The following is a 16,844-nucleotide window of genomic DNA, read 5'->3' as shown; positions in this document are numbered from 1 at the left end:
AACCTTTAGTAAAATTAAATTCTGATTATGTGCAAACCTTGTCAAGTTAGTAGTCGCTAGACTAGATGGAGGAACAATGAACAAAGAAAGATGATTGTTGATTTGCTTGTACAGTAATATTCCTAGTTTGAATTTGAAAGTGCCTATGGGTAAGTATTCTTATAGTTTGATTTTGCCTAGTTTGGAGAGAAACAAGATGACTACTGTAAGTATTGTAAGCCCCATGATGTGATACAGTAGTTAAGGTGAGAATGAATAAAAGCGTTGCACAATGAAAGTAATGTAGGTTGTGAAAATATATCACGGGCTTTAAGCAGAACACGCATGCCGCAAGCCATTTGTCTTCGTAGGAAAGCAATATGCGAATGAAATTTCAAGTTGCGTACAAGTTGGATTTCCAATAAAGTAGCCTCCTCATCTGCTTCAAGTGCGAATTGATTTATATATATCGGTGGGGTATGAATATGTTCACGTTGGTGTGAGTGAAAAACAGCAAGTTTAGTTTTGATTTGTAGCTTATTATGGAAACACCAAGCAATCAAGCTTGAAAGATCATTACCCAATTTCTGTGTCAGAGATTGGAGGCAGTTATTAGTGTTATTATTTGTTGTGTCACTGCGTAAAGTAAGCGCTCTGAAGTGGAAAGAGAAGCTGGCGGGTCACTGATTTAAAGTATGTAAATAAGTTGGCCGAGGATAGAACCTTGTGGTACTCCAATATTTGTTACCTTTGGTGCAGATTGAAAACCTAGCAGACTTACAGCTTGACTTCTATTGAGTAGGTAATTCTTTATTATTATTAGCGCAGGACCAGTTATACCTATGGCTTCAAGCTTCGTGAAAAGAATGTAGTGGTTAGTAGTGTCGAATATGCTTTGGTAAAATCAATGAAGAACAAAACCTGCATAGAAGCCCCTGTCTATTGCCCTTTTAACTTTCCAGTTAAAAATAAATCGAAAACGACAAAAACTAAATTGTGAAAGTGAAAGAACCTGGTATGTATTGAGGTATCTGGCCAGGCGAGTTTTGAGCAATTTTTCAAATACTTTACTGAAGAAAGGTATGATGCAAATGGGTAATAGTTGGATATTTGTGTATGGTCACCTTTTTTAAAGAGGCCCTGAAACACTTTTTTTGAGTAACCATGGATTTATTTCACTGGAAAAGCATATTATCTCAGAAATTGAACGCCGCAAAAATTTCAAGATTCTGTCCAGTACGAGTGAGTTACAAAAATTTGTTACACGCTGCAATCACATTCTCTATTTTCTCGTCCCGACGAAAGCGCTCGAAGCTGAGCAGGGAAAGATGGGAGGGGCAAACGGAAAATGTCATTTGCACCTCATGACCTTCAGCATTTTTACTTTTTTTTCTTCGAATACGTGGTGTTGTCAGTGCGATCGCGTGCGCACGCGTGGACAAGTGACGGCCTCTCGCGGCGACGTCTGTAACAACCGAGCGCGCCATGTTCAAATCAGCTAATGGCTGATAGATGGGCTTACTGCGCTTATTTTCCGTGATCTGTCGAGATAGGAGAAAGCTATTTTTATCTTGCTTTGATCATTTATTGTGAATTCCAGGCCGCGTGTTGCGCTATAATATTTGGCTCGCGTGTTGTCGGGAGCCTCTATACTATGGATCGGTAGTGTTTTCTGACCATGCTCAAAAAATGTTGCAGATCTCCTTCAAACACAGGAACGACTTTTCCACTTTTCAATTCTACAGGGAAGAACAGGGAGGGGAAGGCGTAGCCCGTCGTGACTGGTTTAGACCAATCGATGACCTGCGTGCTACGTCAAGTCCTCGATCGGCGACTTCGCGTCACGTACTGCGCGTGGAAAAAGGATCGGTCAGGCGTAGGAAAGGAGCGCGGAAACTGGTTTTTGAAATGGATGCTCTGCGTGGCGCGCAGGGATGCCATATTCGGAAAACGTGATCGCTGCGGTCTACTCTACAAATTTCCGAGTTTCTTTGGGGGCCGTAAAAAAATGTTGGAGCTTGTTGAATGGCGCTTTAAAGGACTGCAAATAATGCCCCTTTCCCCCTTCCCTATGCATTTCTTAGCTCATTCGCCTGCCGGTTTCAGTAGTTAGGAATCAACAAATTGAATTGGTATAAACTATTGCCCGATCACGTACAAAGGCCTGAAAAATTAGCGCCATTATTCGATTCTTCCCACCCCGCCTGCCACAAGGCCTCGGTTGTGGCCATGCTACTCGAGAGAGCCAGGAACTTATGCTCTAATGACACAGAGCGAAAGAAAGAAGAGGTCCGCGTAATTGCTTACCTCAGAAAAAACGGATATGCAAAAAACTTCATTCGAGCCGCCACCCGCCGCGCAGAGCAACAGAGGATTAGGAAACCTCATTCAACCTTGATTGGCAGCCCCCCGAAACGCATACCGGTTCCATACGTTCACGGAACCAGCGAGACGATGGCGCGGATCTTCAAGAGGTAGGGGGTTCGCATCGCGCACGTGCCTTCGTGTACGCTGGGCCGCCTCCTCCCCCGCCTGAAAGACCGGCCAACAATGGACAGGAGCCCCGGTGTAGTTTACGAAATTCCGTGCGACGAGTGCCCGGCATCATATATTGGTGAGACGAAAAACCTACCGGAACGACTAAAGTAACACGCCAACAATGTGCGGAAGTTCTACAAAGAGCACAGCGCAGTCGCTGAACATGCGGAGACACTAGACCACAAGATAAATTTCGAAGCGACGGCCATCCTCGAAAGCGAGCCGGACTGGAGGAGAAGGTTGTTACTCGAGTCGTGGCACATTCAGCGAACAGCCCACAACATCAACCGCTCTCTCCCCCCAATGTACGCACATGGACTGCACTCCACGGCAAAACGAGAGAGAGAGAGACAGAGAGAGGGGTCATTAGCCACCCCTCGGGTGCTTTGAAGACGGTTCTGCTACGTAGCCTACGCAGTCACACCTGAAGAAGGAACCAAGTCGGTTCCAAAACGTCGGATCTCTTAAATACTTTTGGTTGGAGCCTATATCATCTGTCCATTTCATACCCAACCAGACAGACTTCTGTCAAATGTTTACATTCAAGTCATTATTACAATACATATTAAACAAATACCGAGGTAAACTTACTGCAAAATAGGATATCCTCTGCATTGTTTTAAAAAAAATTGAGTAAAATAACTTTTTTTTGAGTTCTAGGTTTAATTGTGCTAGGTTATGCATTTTTATGTCTTGAAGTATTGTAAAATGTGTATTGTATACATTAGTAAAACAGAAAATACCACTAGTGTACACCACTGTTTGTTGCTTTCATCTCCTATTCCTTTTTTTGCCCTTTACTGGTAAAGAACAGTTGTTTTCTTATTTATTGTTCTTGTAGGGTTCCATGCATGTTATCTGAAGCTAAAGCGTAATTTAAGTATTTGAGAAATTGCACTGCTGTACTTGCTGTGTGGCTGACATAACCTATGGCGTCATCCATTGGCAGAATCGGAGCACTTCCGACTTTCTTCTACTCCATGTGGATCAGGTATATTCCATTGGCTGATTGAGAGTGCTCCCTTTATGCTACATTGTCAGATCTGGAGCAGCTTCTTTGCAAGATCCACTCCGCGGAGCAACATTATTACCCCTCGAAAATTGGCGGATTCGACCGAAAGTCGCAAGCACCGCCGTCCCTTGAAACGACGCCATCTTTGGGCATGCGAAGGGACGCCGGTCGCATCAGTTGCGCCTTTCGTCGCAGCTTACGTTTTGCTAGCGCAGTGTGGTTGTGCTCAGCGTACCCACTCAAGCAAGAGACGAACGCATCGCGTTCCATTTTGATCATGCCTAGAGTCACTTTTTAACCCTGCCATTAGCTCCAGAGGGATGCGGCACCGCACACTTACTAGAGGGAGCTGCGTTGCTCACACTGCCCCGTCTCAAAGTTTCTGACATCCGCCGTTAGGGGCATGCAGAAAAGAGACGTGTGCTCGCGTCCCCAATGTATCCCGGGCACAATCCACCGACAGACACAGGGCCCGAGACGCTCACGTCGCGTTCCATTTTCACCGAGGCCATCTCAAGGTTTCTTTTTTTATCCGCTAGGCTATGTATTCCGGCGCTGTAGTCAGACTGGAAAACTCGACTGAATGGTGCCATTGGCAGATTCCCTTCTGTTGCCTTGCACCAGAGTGGAACGCTCCGGCACAGAGTTTGTTGGCCACTCCGAATCCGCCAAGCGATGACACCATTAGTTAGGCACTCCTCGGGTCTTTCACGAGCTCTTCTAAGACAATCGTAAATTGCCTTGACTAAAGATTCAATCAGTCAATTAATCAATCAATCAACTGATGTTGGGGTTCGTATTTGCCGTGCGCCGTAGCGGATCTCGTACGCCGCCAAGATACGCGTCCCATGGAAGTCGGCGGCCACTCGGGTCGCCGAGTGCGTGGGCGGGTTCCCGCTCTCGCAGCTTCTATTGATCGTCGTAGTGATGGGCATCGCAGTGCTGATCGGCTACCTCGTGATGTGCGTAGTCAAGTCCAGGCCAACACCAGTAAAGACTTACGCGGTAAGCTATCTATGTTAAAAAAATTGGCAGGTCCCAGGTACCTGGGAATCAACGTTATGCGAAGCATGCGGAGGGAAGGCGACCCTGTTGCAATTTTTTAATTGAGCGACATGTCATGAAATGGCGTTAAATATATGTACAAATGTTGTATGCACAGACGCATGTTGAAGAGTCGCAGATGTTTGTATAACCAGTTGTTTCCACTTGCACAACGATGCCAACTGGAACATGCGTATTAGCAACACCAGAAGCTGGTATGACGTGCTGATGCTCGCAAAGATGCTTGCCTTGGACACTGCAACATAAATCAACTTCAGCGCATGGCAACTAACTACATCTGACGTTAACCCGACGTGGCGGCTGTATCAAAATAGTACATATGCAATGTTTATAAAATTGGATAGGCAGCACTGAAATCACTATTACCGTTTCACGAAGATTAGCGTCTATTTAAGAAGTAGTTCCAAGGCCTGGCGTAGCTCTGTGGTAAAATGCTTCATTGGCACTCAGAATGTTTGGGTTCGATTCCAGCTTCGACTCGCCGGGTCGACATTACCGACGTCGGGTGTTTCTTAACACTCACGCTTTAAAATTGTCCATGTGTGTTCTGGTCGTTCCTGGATAGAAGCTAAGTGTCAATCACCTGTGGCACATACCCGCCCGTGGGTTTGTGCCACTGTCTTGCGGAAAGTGTTTGACGTACGCGAGAGGATTGTGACATTATTCGTGTCTTGACAAGCGCGGTGCCGTATTCGTCAAACCATCTTACCCTCTCGAGCTAATTTTGATTCACGCTAAGTAAAGGGGGTGACCACAAGAGCACGCAAATGTAAGCGGCTAGATAGATTTAGACAGACAGACAGACAGACAGACAGACAGACAGATACGCTCAAAGTCGCTGAAGCTCGCCAAGAAATGCTTCGCATTTAAAACGAGGTGGATAAGTTCCATAACAGGGCGTCAAACCAGCAACCTCTTACTTTGCAGTGCGCGACGCAAGCCACTAAGCCAGGGAGTGTACGTTGTCGAGTTTGTTACGGCAAGCCATTTATATACACCATATGTCGTTGGCAGTCCTCAGAGCTCCTCAATTCACCGCGTTTTCATGATCAGTAGCGCTCGGGATGTCGCACCCAGCTCGCGTCGGTCGCCTCTCGCGTTTCTTTGAAAGTGCACCTCCATGGGGCATGATCTCTCCTGCGCGCATGCTTATCAGACACGTTATTCAGGAGAGCCTGACGGTCACTTCGCTCGCTGCCGTGACCAAGTGACCAAGCAAATGTAACCACTATTAACTTTCACGAAGATTAGCGACTATTTGAAAAGTAGTTCTGTGACCTGGCGTAGCTCTGTGGCAGAATGCTTCATTACCATGCAGAATGCTTGGATTCGATTCCAGCTGGGACCCTGACATTTATTCTTTGCATTCGTCAGGTGGACACTACGGATGTTGGGTATTTCTTAACGCTCCCACGTTAAAATTGACCATGTGTGTTCTCGTAGTTCCTGGGTAGATGCTGAAAGTGTCTATCACCTGTGGCACATACACGCATACCAGCGGCACATATCTGTCCGAGGGTATGTGCCACTGTCTGGTGGGAAGTGTTTGACGACGTACGTGATGGGATTGTGACATTATTCATGTCTTGACCATTGTGTCATATTCGTCAAACTATCTTACCCTCCCTTGATAATTTATGTTCATGCCAGGGTAAGGGGGTGACCAAGAGAGCACCCAAACGTAAGCGGCTAGATAGATAAATAGATACGCTCAAAGTAACCGAAGTTCGCTAAGAAATGCCTCGCATTTAATAATGGATGGTTATAAACTTTGTGAGCTAATTTGAAATGGTGAGCTTAAAAGGTTAAAGTATAGTGAAGTTCAAGGGCTGAACGTTTGCCGATTGAATCCCCTTCATGACAAAGCAACTTCAAGCCATGCGAAGCCAGCCAGAGCCGAAAGTACGAAAATGAGACAAATCCTGGTACTACCCATCATCGCTATGTTCGCTGAAGCGCCGTGTGTTGCTACTCCCATAAACACTGGCGCCAGAGTTCCCTCTAGTGTATTCATAGGAAACGCTATGACTGTCGGTGGTTCCTCATTGTCGTTTTAGTAGCGACTTTTTCACGACCTTTGAGTCGACTCGAAGACGAAAACCACCTCCTTCATTTTTTCTCCCAGTCGACCTATTTAGATAAACCTATGAGTCCTGCCTTGCCACCCTTCGATAGCTCACTGCACCTTATACGTGACTTCGATGCCTCTACGATCGGAGGCAGCTCAGCTGGTTTCGCACTGGCTCCGTGATGGGACCACTTTGATGGGATACGAACTTCATCGTGTGGCGTTGTCACGTGGCTTGACAATGTAGTCACGATGACGTCACAAATGTGGCAATCTGGGACGCCGTCGTGACATCATTACGCGATGATGTTTTTAACACCCCTTGTCCCTGACGCACCGGGACACCGATGCCGCTGACGCCGGCCAAATTTGACTTTGATGAAGCATCTAAGACTTGCGCTTTAAACAGTGGCAATAATACCGTGTGGTAAGTACGTAAACAGCATATAGTTGTCGTCATCAAGCAGCGTTTAAACAGCCGAGCTGTTTAAGTTTGGCAAAAGTGCTGTGTAGCGTCCGCAAAAACTTGAGAGGATATATCCGCGTCTACCAACAAATGACAGCATATACTACAGACAAAATCTGGAAGTGTATCCATGAGCAGTCATATCGCTCTGTAGCAAGAGGAGGTTATGTGGCGAAAATTACATGCTAGAGTTTTTACAAACCTGTGGAAAGAAGGGGGGGGGGGCTTGGTTCTACAGCTCACACCACAATGTTCATCATGACATCAGCAGGCAGGCCCTTGCTGCTGTAATTTTTCAAGGGATTTCAGCAGACGGCTACAAAGGCCGCACCCTTCGAAGCGAATTTCACAGTTGTGGTTTGAGTGAGACTCCTTATCCCCCTTGCGTCTTTTTATTCTCGATCAAGACAGGCAGCGTATTTTCCATCTGCTTCAACGGCCAGCCTCCTGAACGGGATGGTGTTATCGCATGCGGCCTCCGAGCGACGAAGATGCGCCGGCTTGATTGATTCTCCTTCAGTCCTATTCATCGGCCCCTCTCGCCTGCTTTTACCCGCGGGTAGAGCATACGATGCGTTTTGAGTACGTTATCAGTTTGAACTATATATGGGACATGACGGCGACAGCGAAAACAGTCAAGTGTGTCCATATAGTTGCTGTCGCATTAATAAGACCATTACACTGTTTAGCTTAAGGTTTGAAAAATTCAGCATAGAGGGGCTACATTTGCTCTGAATGTATTCTCCGACCGCTCCGAGCATGCTCGAAAAGGCCCTTCTGGCTGCTACAAGCCTGTTTCAAAATGTATTTTCGAATGCTCCTAGCCTGCTGTAAAAGGCGCTTTTGCCTTCTCCCAGGACGGCTCCTATAAGATCATGTACCCCGTTTCATCGCTGCTGTAAGAACAATGGCAATAATTTTCCCAGAGCGGCTTTAGCTGTGCGGTTAGATTAGGGATTTTTATCACCACCCCACCCGTGTTGCTCTGCGCATGCGATGCTCTTACGTTTTGTATTTTTCATTTTTATTTCTTTATTTATGAAATACTGTGGACACGTAGTCTAATCAGGGAGGGCAAATACAATGGTACAACATTGAACAAGTCGAAAACAAAAGAATAAATGAAACAAGAACAGTAATACAGAAATAGAATCAATACGTTTGCCGAAACACTCTACAAACAAATTAATAATAATCAGCATATTGGTGTCCATTCGATTATGCAATTCCATTCAGTTGTTGTACGAGTGAAAAAAGGAATTTTTAGATGTATTCGTTCTCGCGAAGTAGGGTGTTAATGTATATTTATATATACGCACAAACATGCATTGGGCATGAGTGTATCTACATTGTCGCTCTTTATGAAAGCGAACAGGTGAGCGTGTGGGCTGCACTCTGCTTCTGCTTACAATCCTATCGGCCGATAGCTTAAAGACCGGGCCGGTTTTGAGTGTCATCTACTGGAAAACAAAACAATGAGTCATAGCCGGTGGACATTCGCTACGAGATTACGCTCCCGCTTTGTTCGCGAAGCGGGTGATGGCGCCCGAAAGCGAACGTGCTTTCTTTAGCTCTCGGTTGATGGAGTTGTACGTGCAGCCGCCGAAGTGTGCAGGCCGCGCTCTCGCCTGTCCCTTTCATAAAGGATGACAGTGTACATGCATATGGGAGTTGCAGCAATGACATTATGTAGATTCCGTAAGGAAACAAGCTGGAGTATGGCATGCGGAATGTTTGATTAGTTTAGGCCAAGGTGTGCAGTGGTAGAGTGGAGGAAACTTTTAGTTCAGCTACGACGTCTCCGCTGTTTTGTCATTTGTGCATTGTAGTGGACCACGTTCCGGGCCACAGCGAGCAAGTCGCTACTGACAAGGGCCGTGGAGAGCGCCACGCGGCTCATGGACTTGCGGCTCTCGTGGATCATCGTCATCTTGGCGGTGGTGTGCCTCTTTGGCCTGTGGCTAGGGAAGTCAGGACTAGCACCCTATTCGTCGAAATGGGCGCACAGTGTGAGTTGTGAGCAATAGTGAATATAAATGTATTTCCCTTTTAATCAACAAAACAGTGGTGGCGCAGGGTTTATTTTTGAAATTCGTTTAGGGGCCTTTCTCGTCCTCCATGAACCATCTCATGTCTCAATTGGTCTATAGAGGACTGAAACAAGGCTAACAGTGGTCGAAAGCAGCGCGATATAAACTAACAGGGTCTAAAATTATATAGTAAACTGTTGAAAGTATGAAGCATTAATCGTAATGATTTTGTGAAACGTTCCATAGAACGCTTTTGAAGCATCCGGCTGACGCCCACGTACCGCGAGAGATAGCACCACTGTCTCGGCGAGCACGCGATGAGGGAAACGCTGGGTGGCCGGCGCTGGGAAGATTTAGAACTACCACACGATATACGTAAGAATGTTATAAGCGTAGTTCTTATCTTTTTTTACTGGGTGTGTGTGTGTGCGGGGGGGGGGGCACAAGTGTGTTCCTATATATAGACCTATTCCTTGTTTGTAAGTAAGGGTAGGCGCCGTGAACATACTGCGGCGCTTGTAGCGACGTCCCGGCGCGCAGGCTTCGCCCAGCCCAAAGCTCGCCACCGCCATCTATGATCACGTGACAACGTGAAACTGCTGATTGCAACTCTCCGTGATAAAACCAGTCTTATGCGTGTTGCCATACTAATCCAGATTAAGCCGCAATAAGATAAATACAGATCGAGTCATACTTGATTAAGCTGTACTAGATGATTCCGTGCTGGATGAAGCCACACTTGGTCAGAACATGCCGGAATTGGCTAATCCCATCCGCGACTCTGCTCAGCATTGCTTGCACCATTGGTGCTAGCTACATCAATTTTTTCCTGAGGTGGTGCCCTTCGAAATCCTGACCAGTGTTTGTCGTGTGCAGCATGGGTTGATGTGCGGAGCCGGAGCGAGAAAAATGTGGCAGTGGTCAATGACTTGGGCCGGCAAGAATCTCAGCTCGCCGGTGGTGTCGTCGCGCTGGCCGTGGGTCATCGTCGCCGCGTCGGGACTCGCTGCGGTGCTTACTGCTTTCCACGTGCTGTTTCTGTCCAAGCCCAGGCACGTGCAGGATCCGGACGAGTGTTTCACGATCGGGTCCAAGGAGTATTGCTTCTGAGCGATGGTAGTAAAATTGCGTCTTGCAATGCGTTGTCACTTTGTGTCGGGACTGAGACTTCTAGTTTGTCCTATGTTTAGTTGAATTTCAGTTTGTTTTCAACAGATGGCGTCTCAGGTTAAAGGGGCCTTTAAACACTTTTTGAAGTAACCATGGAATGAATCTATTGGAAAAGCTTATTTCCCCACGAATTGAATGCCGCGAGAATTTTAAAAATTCGACCAGTGTGAGTGGACTTACAAAGGTTTGTCGCATGCTGCAATTGCATTCTTTCTTTTCTCGTCCTGATGAATGCGCTGGAAGCTAAGCATGGAGGAATGGCAAGGCCACAGAAAAACGTCACGCGTGCTTCGCGACCTTGAGCTCTTTTTTTTAATGCGCGGCTTTTGCAGTGTGATCGCATGCGCACGCGTAGACAAGTAGCGGCCTCCCGCGGCAATCTCTGTAACGAGCGAGCGCGCCATGTTCAAATCAGCCAATGGCTGATAGATGGGTCGTTGACGTGTGATTTTTTGGGCATATAACGTGATTTCTCGAGGGAAGAGAAAAGCGTTTCGAGGGAAGAGCGTTCTCGAGGGAAGAGAAAACGCGGCTTTTTCAGTGTAATCGGGCGCTTTCGCATGGTTAAGTCGCGGCCTCTTGAGGCGGTCTCTGTATCGACCGAGCGTGTCATGTTCAAATCAGCCAATGGCTATTAAAAGGGCTTGCTACGTATGATTTTTGAGCGAAGAGAAAGCAATTTTTAGCTGGCTTCGATAATTTATTGTGAATTCCAGGCCGCGTGCTGTGCTATAATATTTGGCTCGCGTGTTGTCGGGAGCCTTTACTACCGATCGGCAGCGTTTTATGACCATGCTCAAAAAGTGTTGCAGGGCCCTTTTAGCCTACAAGCTATAGGCAGGTGAGACTATCTCAAAATGGGCCTGTCACCAATGCAATGCTCAAAACTTCAGTGAACATTCACATCGAAATAATTCGTGTGTGGAGTGAAAGTCCTGGTGTTAAGGTGAATGCCTTAAATGCCCAATTAAGCGCGAAAACAATGCTGGTGGCGTCAGCACGTGTCATACGAAAAATCACGCGGTGACGTCCGAGACTGCCAAAATCGGAACACAGTGGTAGATATAAAGGGCATGTTTTTACCTATAACCTACATATTGTTTAAAACTTACATTCTCTGTGAACGCGGTGCAGTGAATAGTGAACCCGGCATGTGTTATTGCTGGCCGAAATGTCGTGGGTTCAACTATCGTTGATGGAATTTTTTTTCTGATCTTGTGTATTTTTTCGACGTGATTTTCGTGACGGAAACACGTTACTGAAGTAGGTGAACCCCGTCATAAAAAATCTGCAGCCTTCGTCGCGCAGCTGGTCGGCAGGGCTCGTGTGATTGCGTAGTGAGTTTCGTAATCGGTAGCAGGGGCGAACAACTTGCTGCCCTGAGTGGATATTGGAACGGGACCAAGGAAATCCTAACCGACTTGAAGGAAACACTCTGGTGAAATGTCGATGGACGGATGATGGCCGACAGAAACTCCCGATAGCTTCTTGTGGCGCTGACAAACGTCGCAGGCGTTGACACAATGCCGCACAGAGCGTGCTAGGCTAGGCCAGTAAAAGAGGTTGCACACATGGTCATAAGTGCAAAATGCCAAAGTGACCAGCTGTTTGGATGTCGTGAAGCTCGTGGAGGATGGTGGAGCGCAGAGGCTTGGCTATGAACAGCAGTAGATTGTGGCCCATGCGTCACAGATTACGCTGATATAAGGAAAACATGTTTGCAAACACGTCGTCAATAGAAAGTGGCATTTGCTGTTATATTTGGCTGCCTCAAGTTGTCGCCCCACAGAGCAAGAACTGGCTGCTCGCGCGCTCTACCAATCATCATCATCATAATCATCAGCCTGGCTACGTCCACTGCAGGACAAAGGCCTCTCCCATGTTTCGCATGTTAACCCGGTCCTGTGCTTGCTTTTGCCAATTGATACCCGCCAACTTCTTAATCTCATCGGTCCACCTAATCGTCTGTCTCCCTCTAACCCACTTGCCTTCTCTGGGAATCGAGTTAGTTCCCCTAATGACCAGCAGTTATCCTGTCTGCGCGCTACATGCCCGGCCCATGTCCATTTCCTCTTCTTGATTTCTACTATGATATCCTAAACCCCCGTTTGTTCCCTAATCCACTCTACTCTCTTCTTGTATCTTAAGGTTACACCTACCATTTTTCTTTCCATTGCTCGCTGTGTCGTCCTCAATTTAAGCTGAACCCTCTTTGTAAGTCTCCAGGTTTCTGCTCCATAGCTGAGTACCGGCAAGATGCAGCTGTTATTTATATACCTTCCTCTTGAGGGATAGTGGCAATCTACCTGTCATAATTTGAGAGTGCTTGCCAAATGTGCTCCACCCCATTCTTAGTCTTCTAGTTACTTCAATCTCGTGGTTTGGCTCCGCGATTATTACCTACCCTAAGTAGACTTAGTCTTTTACAACTTGAAGTGCACTACTACCTATCTCGAAGCGCTGCTCTCTTCCGAGGTTGTTGTACATTACTTTCGTTTTCTGCAGAATAATTTTAAGGCCCACCTTTCTGCTCTCCTTGTCTAACTCCGTAATCATGAGTTGCAATTCGTCTCCTGAGTTACTCAGCAATGCAATGTCATCGGCGAAGCGCAGGTTACTAGGATACTCTCCATTACTCTTATCCCTAAATCTTCCCATTCTAGGCTTCTGAAAACCTCCTGTAAGCAGGCGGTAAACAAAATTGGTGAGATTGTGTCCCCCTGCCTTACACCTTTCTTGATTGGTATTCTGTTGCTTTCTTTATGAAGCACTATAGTAGCAGTGGATCCCCTGTATATTTCTTGCAGGATGTTTATATATACTTCATAAACGCCTTGATTCCGCAGTGTCTGCATGACGACTGATATTTCTACTGAATCACACGCCTTCTCATAATCTATGAAGGCTATGTATAGTAGTTAATTATATTCTGAGCATTTCTCTATTACCTGATTGATAGTATGAATGTGGTCGATTGTTGAGTAGCCTGTTCGAAATCCTGCTTGTTTCTTTGGTTGATTGAATTCTAATGTTTTCTTATCTCTGTTAGCAATTAATTTTGTAATTAGCTTGTATACTATATCAACACCACCTAGATAAGTTCAGGCCTCTTCACTCCGGCGCGCCTTCGTGTGACGTCATTCAACTTTGCCCGAGCCTCTCACGCCAACACCACCTAGCTCACGCCGTACCAGCAGCGTTTCGGCGTGTCCGGGCATGTAGACAGGCAAGGAGGAGGGCGACCTCTCTCGAGAGAGCGAGCACCGTGGTAGCCCGTAGCTTTGCGGCAGAGCCGTAAGTTGTCCGAGTCTCCGACAGGTGGCGGCAGCCGTGACAATTATTTCACTCTGTCGTTGAACGAGACCACGCGGCCACGCCGTGCGCGCTGTTCCGTGTTGCAGTTACCGCTTCCGCCGAATTTATTTTGTTGACGATGTATCCTGAGACATGGGGTGGTGTTGTGTACCCAACTGTCGAGGGAACTATGACAATGGTCCGAAAGTCCGCTTGTTTTCTTTTCCGAGAGACGCTAAGCGAAGAGCGGAATGGCAGCGGGCTGTGCGACGGAGCGACGTCGACGTGAGGCTGTTGAAGGACCCCAAGGTAAGCTGCATCGAGCGTACCCCTTCAGAATTAACGAGATTTCTCGTAATTATCCCAGGAGATTCTAATTGGTGTTTTTTTTTTGTTCCGGTCACGCGCAGGTTTGCGAGCGTCACTTCAAGTCGGAACACCTGCGCACAACGTCAACGTATACGGACTGCGATGGACGAACCATTGAAGCTCCTATGAAGTTGACACGGCTGACTCCAGACGCCTTCCCAGCCATTTTTCCAGACTGCCCTTCGTATATCTCGGATTCGCGCACGTCGCGAGAAGAGCCTGAACTGAAAAGGAAGCGGACTGAAAATGAGCTACTCCAGAAAGCCATACACGAGTCCCAAGCAGCGTTTGAAAAAGAAGAAAAACAGTACAAAGTTTGTAATCTGGGTGAACTGATTTCTCGGGTTAACGAGCGTCCAAATAAGAAGTTTTGGTGTACAACAGCCTGCGAGACGTGCCTCATCGTCGCCCACATCGAACCGGCGTTGCAAGCTCCGGAGATGCTTGTATCTGTGGTGGTTACAGAGGATCTGTCCGTTTCCGTGTATTTTAAGTGCGCTCCGTTGGTGTTGGATGATGTGTGCATTCCTGACGAAGTCCGTGATGTCCGTGTGCTGGACAACCTTCTAGACAGCGTGGAGCGATATTGTGAAAAGAAGGCCCGTCAACAGGAGGACAAGGTGGGAGGAGTGCTTAGGCTGGTTTTATCCTTGCTGGATGACATTTGTGATGATGAGCTGCATGATGATGAGAGGGCTGACGCACTAATCTTCCTGAAGGAGCAGTGCAAGCTGCTGACAAAGAAGAGTAATGGCGTGCGGTATTCTGCAGAGCTTTTAGTTTTTAGCAGTATATTGCACACAATTCCTCCACATGCTTACAAGTTTTTTCGCCACAGCAACAAGCTTGTCTTGCCGCATGACACTACCATCAAGCGAGTTTGTGCTGCACATGATGTGAGCCCATCGAAAGAGCAGTGCGAAGAAGGTTTTCTGAGGTACATTAAGCGCAGAGCAACCATTCTGAAGCCTCATGAAAAAAATGTGACTGTCATGCTTGATGAAATACACCTGCAACCGTTTTTTGAATATAAAGGTGGCTGCCTAACAGGGTTTGCTGCGCATTGTGCGGAACCAGCAAAGACAGCGCACGTGTTCATGGTACAGTCTTTGCTTTCATCTTATAAAGATGTTGCTCATATCCTTCCGGTAACTCGTATCACAGCAACGGAGCTGCATGATGTTCTAAAGACACTAATCATGAGGCTTGAAAGTGCTGGTCTGCATGTTGTTGCGGTCGTAACAGACAACAATGCCATGAACAGGAAAATGATGTCTCTGTTTAGCGAGCAAAATGAGCCAGGGATTGTTTTTCCTCATCCTGCCAACCCGCAGCAGCCATTGTTTCATGTTGTGGACACTGTTCACTTGCTCAAGTGTATACGCAACAATTGGCTCAATCAGAAGGATGATGACAAGTCGTTTTTGTATCCTCATTTTGAAAGCTGTGGAAGTGGTGAGGACCAAAAAGCTTCGTTTACTTTTTTGAGGAAGCTGTACCAGAGTGAACAAAGCAAGCTTGCAAAGGTTGCCTATGGTCTGAGCTATAAAGCACTTTATCCAAGCCACCCTAGAGCGTCAAAATGTGAAATTGGTGTTGAAAGTTTTTAACAGCTTTGTGTCATCAGCTTTGTCACTTGAAGCGCAGAAATTGCATTTGGCTGCACTGCAGGAAACGGCCACCTTTATTGATTTGATTGTCAGGTGGTGGAGCATTGTAAATGTTAAGACTCCAGAAAAGGGGCACAGACTACGTGATGTTTATCAGCAGCCTGTGAAGGATATGTCTTGTTTGCAAGTTCAGTACCTTGATCAGTTCATTACCTGGCTTGACAGGTGGAGCCGGAGGGGAACCACGGCTGGAGGTTTGACAAAGGAGACCCACTTTGCTCTCCGGCTAAGCACGTATTCATTGATTGAGCTGTCACGGTATTGCCTTGATGAGCTGGGCTTTAGGTACGTCCTTTTGGGGAAGTTTCAAACAGATTGCCTTGAGGCCAGGTTCGGGAAGTACCGCCAAATGTGTGGATCTCACTACAATGTGTCAATCACAGAAGTATTCGAAGCGGAGACAAAGATTCGCTTGCAGGACACTTTAAAGCTGGAAGACATGCCGCTGTCATTGGCACCTAAGGAACAGGAGCTTGATGCCGAGATGCTAATAGCAAAGTATGCCACCTCACTCACCCAAAGTGACCTGAAGGCATCACAAACTGACGTGCCTGCGTTGGCATACATTGCAGGCTATTGTGCGCATGCTGCAATTAAACGTCAGCCATGTGAGGATTGTCAGTCACAGCTCATGATCACTGACCGAGAACTGCAGCAAAGTGAGCACGTACTCATTGACAGCATGAGCAGAGGCGGCTTGAAGTTTCCGCAGCCTTTTGTTGTTAATGTTGTTCTTGGCACTAAGATAGTATTAGAGCACCTTGTCAGTAAGGAACAGGAGCAGCGGTTTCATGCAGAAGCCAACCAAGGGATGGTCCTCTTGAGCATCATGCAGTTCCTAGTAAGCGACGGCGAGGAGTTGGACATGTGTGCAAGTGGCCACCATCCAGATACCGTACTCAAGAACATTCTAAAACCAGCTGTCAACACGCTTCTAAAGAACTATGTCGCTTGCAGGAATGACAGTGTCATGAAAGAAAAAGCCTGTACAAAGCAAAGAAAGTTGCTAACGCTACAGTAAACTTTGCTAGTGGCCCCTTCGCTAAAATATGAAGCAAGCTTTACTAATGGCTAGTTTTTTTTAAGCTGGCCGGTTCGTATTTTCTTTTTGTCCCACTATGTGAATATGGCTTTGAATATGACTGTTCCAAATGCTAAATGTTTGTTCCTTGTGATACACTTT

General features: G+C 46.7%; 2 protein-coding genes across 7 annotated transcripts in view; both read left to right on the top strand.

Moving 5' to 3' along the window:
* Nucleotides 1-16,844, top strand: part of LOC119179266 (uncharacterized) — a 71,706-nt gene that overhangs the window by 43,487 nt on the left and 11,375 nt on the right. For 4 of the 6 annotated variants that reach the window (XM_075869023.1, XM_037430335.2, XM_075869022.1 and 1 more), the window contains 2 exons: nucleotides 8,958-9,137; nucleotides 10,035-10,306. In XM_075869023.1, the coding sequence (XP_075725138.1) occupies nucleotides 8,958-9,137; nucleotides 10,035-10,268 (414 nt within the window). In that variant the 3' untranslated portion in view covers nucleotides 10,269-10,306. Of the gene's footprint in view, nucleotides 1-4,345; nucleotides 7,249-8,957; nucleotides 9,138-10,034; nucleotides 10,307-16,844 lie in introns of those variants that run through there. The other 2 variants (XM_075869020.1, XM_075869021.1) reach the window with 2 other exon arrangements.
* LOC119179731 (uncharacterized) lies at nucleotides 10,354-16,453 on the top strand. The gene is made up of 2 exons (XM_075869013.1): nucleotides 10,354-13,931; nucleotides 14,033-16,453. The coding sequence occupies exons 1-2, from the start codon at nucleotides 13,776-13,778 to the stop codon at nucleotides 15,599-15,601; spliced, it is 1,725 nt and encodes a 574-aa protein (XP_075725128.1). The 5' UTR covers nucleotides 10,354-13,775; the 3' UTR covers nucleotides 15,602-16,453.

Source organism: Rhipicephalus microplus, chromosome 7, assembly GCF_043290135.1.
Source record: "Rhipicephalus microplus isolate Deutch F79 chromosome 7, USDA_Rmic, whole genome shotgun sequence".
Taxonomy (NCBI): Eukaryota; Metazoa; Arthropoda; class Arachnida; order Ixodida; family Ixodidae; genus Rhipicephalus; species Rhipicephalus microplus.
Note: the sequence above shows the minus strand (reverse complement) of the source record. Positions and strands in the feature narration are given on the sequence as shown.

Coding starts and splice junctions, on each gene's coding strand:
- LOC119179731 (XM_075869013.1), top strand. CDS start 13,776: ATGGGGTGGTGTTGTGTACCCAACTGTCGAGGGAACTATGACAATGGT. Junction 13,932..14,032: donor GGCTGTTGAAGGACCCCAAG/GTAAGCTGCATC, acceptor GGTCACGCGCAG/GTTTGCGAGCGTCACTTCAA.